The following is a 12,451-nucleotide window of genomic DNA, read 5'->3' on the forward strand; positions in this document are numbered from 1 at the left end:
AAGGGTGGGAGAGGGGAGGAGGAAACCTGGGAGGAAGGGTCTGGAAGGGGGAAGCAAGGGGAAAAAGGGTGAGGGAAAGCTCAGGGCTCAGGGTTGGGGGTCTTGCCAGGACAACTGTCTCCCAGCACCGCGGGTGCATAGGCCTTGGTGCTCCCAGGGGGATAAGGAGGGGATGGAGGGTGGGGAGGGGATGGAGGGTAGGGAAGGGCGGAGGAGTGGGAGGAGGAGTGGTATCTGGGGAGGCAGCAGGCGCTGGAGTGGCAGGAGGCAGCATGCTCTGCCCCAGGGTTGACGACCACCTGGGGGGCACGGACCATCCTGCCCCCCAGGATGCAGTCCAGGGTATTGAAAGAGAGGCAGCTTGGTGTGTGTGCCCCTGGTTGGGAGCTGCCCCCTGTAGCCCTGGCATATGCCTGCTGAAGCTCTTTTATTTTCATCCGCACCTGCTCCTGGGTGCAGATGTGGTCTTTGCTGGCAGCTATCCTGCCAATGACAGTCACATTCCTCCATCTAGTGTGGAGATCATGGATGTTGGAGGAGTCTTCCAAACCTCAATGAGGTCCATGATTTCCATATTGGACCAGGAAGGCGCCCACCTTTTCTGGATCCTGGCAGGCTCCTGGGAGCTGGCAGACTGCTCCTGGGGAGCAGTGGAGGGCTGGCTGCTGGTGGCTTGCTGGTTCATATTGGGGCCATTGGGTCAGGGGCAGGAGAGACTGTTCGTTCGGCTGGCAGGCTTGGAGCTGGCACAGGCACTGTAGCCAGATTCTACCCCTTTAAGGGCTCCAGGGATGGGGGGAGGGTGAGTAGTTTTCTTGGTTGTAGCCAGAGTGGCCAGCAGGGCACCCTGGGAAGGGCTGGATGCCCTCTATTTCAAAATAAGCACCTAAACAGCGCCTGGGAAGGGCTGGATGCCCTCTATTTCGAAATAAGCATCTAAACAGCGCTTATTTCGAAGTAGCGATTTTGAAATTGCCGTTATTCCTCGTGGAATGAGGTTTACCAATTTTGAAATAAGCCCTCCGCTATTTCGAATTAATTGTGTAGATGCTAGTAAAATACGGCTGTTATTTCGAAATAACTTTGCTGTGTAGACATACCCATACTGAGACCTGATCTATACTACAGCAGAAGGTCGAATTAAGATATGCAAGTCCCGCTATTTTAATTATGTAGTGGGAATCGACGTATCTTAAATCAAGTTTTCATGCCGTCCACACAGCGGGAGGTTGACTGGAGCAAATGCTTCTATTGGTTTCCCCTACTTCTCATGAGGAGCAGAAGTACTGCACTGAAAGGGGCGCCTTCTGAGTTCGATTTAGCAGGTCTTCACTAGAGCCACTAAATTGAACCCCGGAAGATTGAATGTGGTAACATCAATCTTCCACGTAGTAAAGACATGGCCCCTCAGACTACCTTAAATCCTGATTTTATAAAACTGACAGCTTTTCAAAATCCAATCATTCCAATTCCTTCCTCTCCTTTTGGGGTCTGATCCCACAGACTTATGCTTAAAGGAGCTATTTACATGCATAAACTATACATGTTCTTAAGTCTCTTCAAGACTTGATTTCTCTATTAGAGCAATACTGCATATCCACAAGCATCAACTAAGTATTTTCCTGTGTCACCTCTTGATCTTTTAGTCAAGGTTACTGCAATACACATGAATATTTATGAGAAGCTATGGCCGTTAGTTTTGTAGTTCCTAACAAGACAAAGTATTGTTCTTCAATCATTGATTTTACCTCAAAGGGTTGGAAACAAAAGGCAAAATTAGTGAGGAAAAGTATTTGAAATTTCAAAGAGGATGCCATAAAGAATGGAAAGTTAACAATGAATATTAAAAACTATTCAAACAGTCCCTGTTAGGGCCCTTTCAATTATTTAGCTTTGGTATGCAGAAGTAATCCCCTCGGTCGAATCACAGTTATTCCTTTCTCATGAGGCTTTCCTTCTGGGACTTAAACATCAATGTGATCTAATTCAGTAATTGGAAGCTTTTATAAACATTCTGTAATGAATCTCTTCAGACATGTTGTCATTGAGATGCCATAGCCCAGCATTCGGGATGTGAATAGGTAACCTTACTGGGTGATGCTTACTGGGTAATAGTTAACCGGTTCCCTGGGAGCAGCCCCAACAGCTAACCCTGAATGGCTAGTGGCTGGCGCAGGGGGCTGGCCCTGGCAATCAGCCACAGCACGTGGGCTGGGAGCTGGTAGCCAGCCCCAGTGAGGAGCTGGAAGCGGGAGCCCAGCGGGCTGGGGGTGAGATCCCACTCAGTTAACCAGTTAAATGTTAGGTTAACCTAATATTTAATTGGTTAACCAGGATTTTACATCCCTACCCAGCATCCCAGTGACCTCAGTGCAGCCCCTTCAGCTCAGTTTCCCCAGTTTCCTCAGTTTTGAGCCCCCATCCCTGACTTGCTCTTTGGTCATCTATGATGTAACACTGAGCATATGGCTGCATATACTTGTAGACTAGTAACTACAATAAATGGCCAACACTAGCTACATTACTGTTAGACAAGGAGGTTTGGGAATTTCCTCCAAAGCTCCCCACTCCCTTTCTCCATGTCGTGTTTTGTGGTTTAAATAAATTACCAAAATAATTCAAGCTAGAGTGATAGTGCATTGTTTTGACAAAATATATAGAATTTTGCAGAATTTTAAAATACTGTGGCAGAATTTTTAATTTTTTGGCATAGCATTCCCCCAAGAGTATTTTTCACAGTGCTGGTTCCTCAGTTTCTTCAAGAAAATTCTCAATGATTTTCACAAATCTAACTTTTCAACTATATGAAATATACTTTTCACCATGCACTGCTCTTAATCTCAGCCATGTAGTGAGGAGTGAGTCAACTGAAATAAGAAGAGTTGCTCCTGTTTTACTTTGGTGAAAAATGAAAACAAAGTTTGGTCTCTCATTCCCCTTCAGCTCCATTTTTCACAGCTCTCAAAAATTAGATTTCCTCTGGCACTTTGGCAAAGGACACCAATTAACATGAAATACATGTCTGGAAAAATGTCTTCTGCTGAAGAAAAAAACCTATTTTTCTGAATATTTCCATTCTCTAGTTTTCATTAAAATAAATTACTTATATTCTTTCTACAAGGGGTCTATGACATCATTATTAAAAATACATGTAGTTGCAAATCCCATTACAAAAGTAGAAGCACTCGAAATTTGATGTAGGAGTTTGGGCTGTTTGATTTGAAAGCTAGAATTCCCAAATGGCACTTGAAAAGAGATTTAATTAGCATACTGAATATCACTTCTGATTGTTACATGTCTCGTTTGTGACCTGTTATCCTTCTTTACAAGTGTAATGTATATTGGGCTGGAAAAATAAACAGTTATTGAAGGAGGAGATCTGTATGAATAAAAACACATAAGAAAACTCCCGTTTTCACTTTTATGCTTGTCAAGGCCTCTCTGGGGTTTTTTTGTGATTGAGGTTTAAGACTACAGGTAAGATTCTGATCCCCCACTGGTGGCTACTTGGAGTTACTCCACTGAAGTCCATGGAATTTTACTTGAGCAAAACAGATAAGAGATCAAGACCAGGCTACTAAACTACCACAACACATAGTAATCAGACAGATATAGGCTTTTTCAGGCTTGATACACCCCGGAAATGCTATACTTTGGAAATGAAAAAAAAATAGAAATTCCAAGTTTAGGGAAAGAATGACGTGCATCTAGAGAAAGCCTAAGAATTTCATCCAAATGGAACACAAAACTCCATACAAACCTCAGAGCTGAGATATTTAAAGCTGCCTAGAGGATTTGGATGCCCATCAATTAGGGTTTGATCCTGTGAGTGGCTGCGAGCATCTGCAGAGTATCTAAGCACATGCTTCGCTTTAAAATATGTGAGTCATCCCAATGAAATCAATGGGACTATCTATGTGCTTAAGTTAAGCATGTGCTTAAGCACCTTGCCAGATTGAGACAAGAGTGTTCAGCACCTGGCAGGATCAATCCCTGTGGTGACTTTGAGACCCTCAGCCCAGGGAAATTTCTTTTTGTAAAAAATATTCTTTTAAAAGTTTTGTAGTTTATTGAGACTGAACAATGGCATGCATGTCTCTGTGCTATTGGCTACGTAAGAAGGCACAGAGAATGTTAACTAGTAGAATTTTGATGAATGTACAAGCCTAGAAAAATGAAGTTGTGTGATGGAAAAAAAAACCTAGTACATCATTTTGAACCGGACAGTCCAGTATTTGAGCTTTCTGTTCGGGAAACAAATTGAGAAAATATAAATGAGAAAATATAAATGTCTGATATTTTCTAAATAAGATGTAATGTAGATTGTGATGTAATGTCAAGTGTGTCTCGTATTTCTGTTGAAACCATCTGGCAACCCTACTTCTGCGTACAGGCATTGCTATAACTCATGTAGCTTAAAAGCTGCAGGTTCTTAAAAGCTGTACATTTTCTTTTTAAAATCTAGAGGGATTAAAACTGTATCCACTGCACAGAAAAGACTATTTGCATCAGGGAGTGGAGGAAAGAGAGAGGAACTGAGATGGGGAACACTTTAAGAAGGCCACTTCCTACATGCCAATATGAATCATGGGTATCTAAGGTCTTTGTGAAGAGCTGCAAAGTGACATCTTTTTGGAAAAGCTCTGTCTAACATTTTTGCATGATCCCATGCAGTAGAACTTGAATGGGTCTTGAATGGGTCTAACGCTAGCGTGTCCTCAAAGGAGGTATGGCTTTTTACCAGGAAACTAAGTGGAGAAAAGGAGGAATGGTCTTCTTGCATAGTGACCTGAAAAGATATGGGAATAGCTATCAAACATGTGGAAATTGCTTTTTTCCAATGGAAATGATTTAAAGTAGCAAGTCTGGCTTCTGAGAAATGGTAAAGACAAATCTAAAGTAATTTCAAAATTTCTATGAATCATATGCGCTGTACATTGACCTGTCTCAAAAACTGAGAGAACCCCCTGCTGGCCTTGTTTTTATGAACAGCCCCAATTTAATTTTTTCACATTATTTTCAGGAGTAAAATGAATGATTTGAAACAAAAACCACAAACAGGGAATTATACAACCAAGTTGGGGTCTACAAGAAAGATATTTTAAGATCTTCTGTCCCTTCTGGATCATTCTCCCTTAATTGTGCTTTCAAATAATTGAAATGAACTTCTGCACATGGCAGGAGAAGAAGTCATCCATTGTTTTTGCAAAGCATTGTTTCATCAGAATGAAGACACTGGAGTTACAGGAGGGGGATTATTTCAGAGTTGGGGTGAGTCATTGCTTTGCTTCTTGAAAAGGTGTCATTTTAAGTCCCCATAAATTTTTCAGGCACAGACCTGGTATACATTATTGATTAGGGATAGCAATGTGTACACACACTGTGTACAATTAATAATGCATAACAAACCGTGAGATAATAAGCTTGTGTTTTTAAATTATTTAGCATACATCAGATTCTTACACAAACCTCTATTTATACACCATTTTAAATGAAAAGTACATTGGCTTCGAGGATAGCTTTTTGAGGGGAAAATCATAAATGTCATGAGTCAAAGCCATGCAAAGCAATTCAGCAAGATAGACTAGAGCATCTCTTATGAGAAGAAATTCTTGCACTCCACTCTGCATTGATTAGGCCTCAGTTAGAGTATTGTCTCCAGTTCTGGGCACCACATTTCAAGAAAGATGTGGAGAAACTGGAGAAGGTCCAGAGAAGGGCAACAAAAATGATGAAAGGTCTAGAAAACATGACCTATGAGGGAAGACTGAAAGCATTGGGATTGTTTAGTTTAGAAAAGAGAAGACTAAGAGAGGACATGATAGCGGTTTTCAAGTACCTAAAAGGGTGTAACAAGGAGGAGAGAGAAAAATTGTTCTCCTTGACTTGTGATGATCGAACAAGAAGCAATGGGCTTAAATTACAGCAAGGGAAGTTTGGGTTGGACATTAGGAAAAATTTCCTGTCAGGACAGTTAAACACAGGAATAAATTGCCCAGGGAGGACGTGGAATCTCCATCATTGGAGATATTTAAGAGCAGGTTAGATAAACATCTATGAAGGATGATCTAGATTGTGCTTGGTCCTTCTGTGAGAGCAGGGCACTGGACTTGATGACCTCTCAGGTCCCTTCCAGTTCTAGTTTTCTATGATTTTATGATGCTCTCTCCTCTGATTTTTTCAAACTGATCTGAGGACCCATGGACACAGCTGCCTTGCATCCTCCTTTCACTGCTACCTCTTCCTTCCATCAGGCCCTACCACTGAAGTCAATGGAAAAATTCCAGTCAAATTCAGTGGGAGCTGGATTAGGCTCTGCCATTGGATTTCCTCCAGCAGCATGGCATAAGCAATGCCTACAATGGTGGTGATAATGGCAGCTGGTCATAGAACTCATTGGCCATATGAAAGAGCTTTATCTGGCTTTTCTAAAGGGAATCATGCTGTGCAGAGTTAGCTAGTTGCTCTCAGACTCAACCTCTCCTCCCCTTCATGTCTGAATTATGGTGTCTCATGAGAAAATACTGCTTAGCTGCCTTTCTTCACTATAGGGCTTTTCTATACACCCTACAGCTATCCATGTACCTGCTAATTAAAAGGGATATAGAACTCATGGTTTGCCTTGTTCAATTCCTTTGTTGAGGCAAGAGCTCTGAATGAAAAAGGCCTCACCACAGACCTTCTGGGTAGCCTTGAGCAAGTCGCTCACTGTCACTGTACTTCAGGTTCTTCCAATTGTAAATAATGACAAAAGCTGCCTATTTAAGTGAGGCCGAATGAGTTACTGTGCGTCATGTTAATGCTTGCTTTGAGGTCTTTCAATGGAGGCACTAAAGAAGTGAAACGTGTTATTTATAGTCAGGTGCTCTACTGGGTTGAACTAAAAGATACAAAGGGCACTAGGTCTTATTCTGACCCTATGAATATCCATAACTAACTCTCATTCACTCCAATGACAGGAGGGGCAGGGTCCATTTACTGGAACAATCAGTGTCCATGAAAAATAATTCATTCCTTGCCACATCTCACTTGAATGAATTTTTGCAATCACCGTGCAATGGTGGGGGAGGAAGAGGGTGGAAATGCACTTACTGTAGGTTTAAGTGGATGTACAGGTTAGGCAAGGAAAAGACCCTGATATGCAATGGCCACACTATCCTCAGGTGCCTCAGTTGTACTTAGAGAGCACAGTGCCACAGGTGCGCCGCAGTGAGCATCCCAGCTCACACTTTCCCCTGGATACTGCATTCCAGGTATCCCGTAGGTGTGTTCCTACAGTAGCCGTAGAGGACTTGCGGTAGCACTCAGAAGGTGCATTGCCCCCCAGAGCTTTTGTCATAAGCATAATGGTAAATGGATGCCCCCCGATATCCCCTCCCTGTTACTCTGGGTGGCCCTACCTGCACCTCCTGCCCCTGCAGGAGTAACACTGAAAGGCAAAATGGAATCTGGGACTTCTGGAGCTTAGAAGCCAGCTGGCTTTCAGCTAAGGCAGTAGAGGAAACACATTCTGTCTCTAAGTGGTCTCAGTGCCACTATACGGGACAGTACAGCTACATCTATACCAGTGGTCCCCAGCATGGTGCTAGCGGGTGCGTGGCCATGGGGGGTGCTAGCCCCAGGAGCGCGGCTATGGGGAGCGTCGGCCCCGGGAGCACGGCGAATTGGCATCCCTGCCCCCGGGTACGCAGCTATGGGAGGGAGGGCGGCTTTGAGTGCGCGGATATGGGGGGTTGCTGGCCCTGGGCACACGGCTCTGCAGGACGCTGGCCCCAGGCTTGCTGCAAATGGGTGGCCCTGCCCATGGTCACGCGGTGCATAGGGTTGCTGGCCCCAGGCACGTGGCTCATGGGGTGTGGTGTATGCGTGGCCCCGCCCCCGGGTGCGCGAGTGTCCCCGCCCTCTGGCGCCCGGCAGGCGAATGGCCACGCCCCCTGGTACCCAGCAGGCGACCACTGATCTATACTTTAGCCTTCTTGTGGAAAAGCATATGCAAATAAAGCACGGCTTGGAATATGCTGTGCTTCATATGCATAAGTAATGAGCAGTCGTTTTTGCGCAAGAGGATTTTGCGCAAAAACGGCTGCTCATTACTTGTGCAAATGAAGCACGGGAATATTCCATGCCACACTTCATTTGCATATTCTTTTCCGCAAGAAGGCTACAGCATAGACATAGGTGACACCACACCCAGCAGGTGTGTGGTTTACATACTTCCCCTTAGCAGAGATCGCATCGCAAACTTCAGAGACTTCCCTTTTGAAATCCCAGATGAGTCCCACTTGTATTGCCATTGGTGGAACCGAACTTGGGACTTCTTGAGCTTAGTGCATGAGCCTCTACAGCGTTGTCAGCTAAGGCTGTAGCACACACTAAATCTCTCTCCCTGTAGTGGTCTCAGTGCCATTACATGGGACAGTGCAGCACACTCTGCAGGTGTGTGGGTTACACAGGCACCAGGCACCTATGACAGTAGCCCTCAAGAATTTACAAGAGAGGCAATGGAAGGCGAAGAAGAGGAAGCAGACAAAAGCTTATTGTAAATTAATGAAATAAGGAGAGAAGACAAGGATGGGGAGAAAAAATGAGGAGATAGTGACTAGGAAGTGAACAAATAGAAAGTAAAAAGGACAACAAGTGGAGGAGATAGGGAAAAAGGAACACAAAGAAATAATGGGACTGATAGGACATGGTCCTGTCAGGGAAAAGAGAGTGGAAACAACGATCATATTAAGCCCTTATTTGTTAAAACCAGTCCACTTTGTCAGGCTGTCAACCTGCTTCCAGTGGTCATTATCTGATGCTCAAGAGAGAGGTATAAATTAGAAACCTTGATGTATTCCAATTACTACATGGCTTTTAATGTATGCACCCGTAGGAGTTGCCTTTGAACGAGTTTTCTCTGATGTGCAGTCTCTAACACAACACACAAGGTAGAGGGCAATTAAGGAAGGGTAGGCCAGGGTAAGACATAATCATATAATCTTTGAATTAACAAGGTGACTGTTGTCCTTTTCCTGTAGGCTCTCTACCACATTGCTGGACATATTTGCTATGTCCTCATATACACACACATCATAGAAACACATCCATGAACTTATTGAATTCCAGCCTCTGCTCGACCAGAGATGAATTTGTGATCAGAAGGAGCATCTTATACAGGTACCATGTGGAATTCTGGTTCCATTGAAGCAAAACTCCCACTGACTTCAAGGAGAAAACAGTATTCGGAGGGACTGCTCACATCCCTTTCAGCTGACGGCATCATTTCAGGAATCAAGCACGAGTAGATGGGAAGTTCAAGTTCTTTTTATTGTAAGCCAAGCAGTTGAAAAACTACAAAGGTGTCCTGTGTCTAGACCTTATCTGGGGGGAGGGGAAAATCTGCACCGATTTATACTTCGTGTAATTCTACCGACTTCAGTGGAGTGTTTAAAGATGTGCATCAGTGGTGAATTTAGTCCCCTAGTCTAGAAAAATTATCTTTTCAAACCCCAAAGGCCTTCACCTGGGGCATATCTTTCTGCAGGATTTCTGCATTAAAACAAAAAGATATAAAATCCCAGCCATTCAGGGCAAAGTTCCCTCAGGTTTTCTAGAGAACTTACAGTACAGGAAATTACAAACTTACACTCCAAACCGTATTAAACGACCGAGCCCTGCTGCAAACATAATGGCAAAGATTGAGATCGTCTTTTTCTCTATGGCTCAGCTCTGCATGTAAAGTGATAATAAAGGTTTTGTGAGTCACTGTGAAGTAACCAAGTGAAGGTGATGAATGGCTGAAAGGGTGTCCCTAGTGGCATTATTGGCAGGAGCACTCAAATCTAAACATATTAGACTATTTGTTTGGAGACTGATCCTGCATTGCTTATGTGCCCCATAAACTCCCATTGACTTACATTAGCATTCATTTTGGTGGGAGCTTTGGTTACGCACATAATGCATGTCTAGGTACTCAAAGAGCTACATCTGGAAAGGCTACAGAGTGCCTCTGACCTTTCCAAATATCTACAACTGGGGAAACTTTTGATATACTACATAATCATGCCCTGCTCATAAGGGAGCTTGGCTTTGAATACAAAGGAAAAAAATAAAACTCTTTATACTCTGAAGGGTATTTAGCACTGAATTCTTGGGCCCTAGAAAAAGCAAAGCCCTGAAATCATTTGCATGATATGGTAAGGGGTAGGTTTCAGATCGCTTGGTGTACTACACAGCACCACACTAAGCAGGTCTCACAGCAAGGTCATGACAGGGGAGGTTAAAGGCATTGCCAATTGGTCATTACAAAGAGAGTCCAGTTGAAGTCCATATAAAAGCAGACTTGCCTCGTGTCCTGCCCTGAAGCTGTGGATGTGAATGTGTGTGGGAGGATTCTAACCCTGTGAAGCCTGCGCATGATCCCTCTCTCTCTGCATGCAACTCATTCACTCGCCATAAGGAGTGAGTCCAGAGTTCAGATCTTCCACTGCTTAACTAAAAAGTACAGAAGCACTCTTGAAATTTAAAGAAGGAAAGACGTTAATTAAGAGTTTGTATAAACAAGCTTATCAAGTGCAAACCCTTATTTCATAGAGGGATAAGGGATCTTTCGGAAAAGGCTTTATTTTCCACAAGATCAGTGTCTAGACTGGTGCTTTTTTCGAGCAAAGCTCCATGCCGAAAAAAAGCGGCAGCCATTTTTATGCTAATGAAGCGGGGGCGATTTAAATCCCCGCTTCATTAGCAATTGTGATACGTCTAATTTACATCCCTTTTACGAAAAAGGGATGTAGTCTAGATGTAGCCTGAGAGTTCTTGTGGCACCTTAGAGACTAATATATATATATATGTTTAGTATCATGAGCTTTCATAGACTTTCAGCTTTCAGCTCATCTGAAGAAGTGGGCTGTGCCCACACAAGCTTATGATAATATAAATATATTATATATATTTCTGTTAGTCTAAGGTGCCACAGGACTACTAGTTTAAAAAAAAATAAGTTAGCTCCATTTCTAAAAAGCTGATGATCCAACACAAAAAGGAAGACTTTTGAATGTTTAAAGACGAGGATATATTCTGATCCCTGGTATCATGGCATTAAAACTGACTGTTATTAATTATAATTTTTGTTTTTATAAAGCTGAATTTTAAAATCAAAGTAGAAAATTACACAATCAAAAATATGTCATTTTTAGACATGCATTACATTTATCATTTATCGCCCATTAGATGTTAAAATATTTACCTGATTTATTATTTTGATATTTCATGCAAATAGCAGGCCAGCACTGATTAACTATTGTCAACATTAAAATTCCTTATTACTGACAATTTAATTCTAATAGAGGCATCAAAACATTAGTGTGGAAGACAGACAAGAAAATAAAATTGAAGCCTATAATATGCTGGATCTAATTCAGGAAACATGAAAGCTGAGATGACCACACGAGGGATGTTAAATAGCAGTTAAGAAGCTAATCGAGTAGTCAATGAAATTTTCACTGAGGCTCTGCTTTTTAAATGTAGTAAGAGCTTGGCGAAAGCCAGGTCTGATTCTCTCACTGAACCTCTGCCTCCCGTGCCCCCCGCTGAGACGGTGCTCGGGGGAGCCAGCTTTTAAGCTTCCCTCAGTAATGGTTCCTGCTCCCCCCCACCTTGCTGCCTTTGTAACAGAGGCAGCAAGGCAGGGCAAAGTGACTAGTGAAGTAGTGACTGGATTACCCAATAAGCCTAGGTTTATTGGGTAGTTGACTAGTCGCTTACATCCCTAGACCACGATGATCCATTAAAAATTAGACCAGGAAGAGCTCTCTGTTGAATGACACCATCTCCATGTACAATAGCCCGTTGATATAATTAGGACTTCCTGAAACAAATCTTATAACATTTTGGGCACCTGAACTGAAGTCAATGTACTCCCATTGGCTTCATCAGGAAAAGGTCCAGAACACAATCTCTAAAAGAAAGTGCACGCGTGTGTGTGTGAGAGAGATGTCAGAATGGTACATGCTCTTAGCTGACATGAAAGAGAATAAAAAAGATTCTGTGCATAAGATCCAGTGTAGAAAATTCAGCAAATATATCATGTTCAACACCAGCATTTTGAAATATTTCATTTTTTCTCCATAAATAGAAAACAAATCTATTGTCATCCTTTTTTGGCAGGCTGTCATTACTATTAAGAATATTTTGAGCTAAGCATGCTAAAAAGATATCTCCTTTTTTATGCAAACTGTGTTTTGTTTTTGTACTGCTAAAGAACATTACAGCAAAGAGCACACTCTGCTGGTCAGAAACACCCTTTACAACTGATGCCTTTTAGAAATACTCGGCAATGACTAAAAGGCTAATCTAATGATAGGGGGCTGAAATGATTACTCACTAGCAGGTTGTGATCTGACTTTTTTCATAATCTCAAATACCAGGGAACTCATCAATGATATTCTTAATATGTGGGGGGTTCTAT

General features: G+C 42.7%; 1 protein-coding gene across 8 annotated transcripts in view; it reads right to left on the minus strand.

Moving 5' to 3' along the window:
• Positions 1–12,451, minus strand: part of PLCB1 (phospholipase C beta 1) — a 771,739-nt gene that overhangs the window by 155,318 nt on the left and 603,970 nt on the right. The window contains exon 32 of one of the 8 annotated variants that reach the window (XM_075925692.1): positions 8,501–9,534. The exons of the other annotated variants lie outside the window; for them this stretch is intronic. Coding sequence (XP_075781807.1) covers positions 9,505–9,534 — 30 coding nt within the window. The 3' untranslated portion in view covers positions 8,501–9,504. Of the gene's footprint in view, positions 1–8,500; positions 9,535–12,451 lie in introns of those variants that run through there. 8 annotated transcript variants of the gene reach the window in all.

The sequence above is a fragment of the Pelodiscus sinensis genome, chromosome 3 (genome assembly GCF_049634645.1).
Source record: "Pelodiscus sinensis isolate JC-2024 chromosome 3, ASM4963464v1, whole genome shotgun sequence".
NCBI classification, from domain to species: Eukaryota; Metazoa; Chordata; order Testudines; family Trionychidae; genus Pelodiscus; species Pelodiscus sinensis.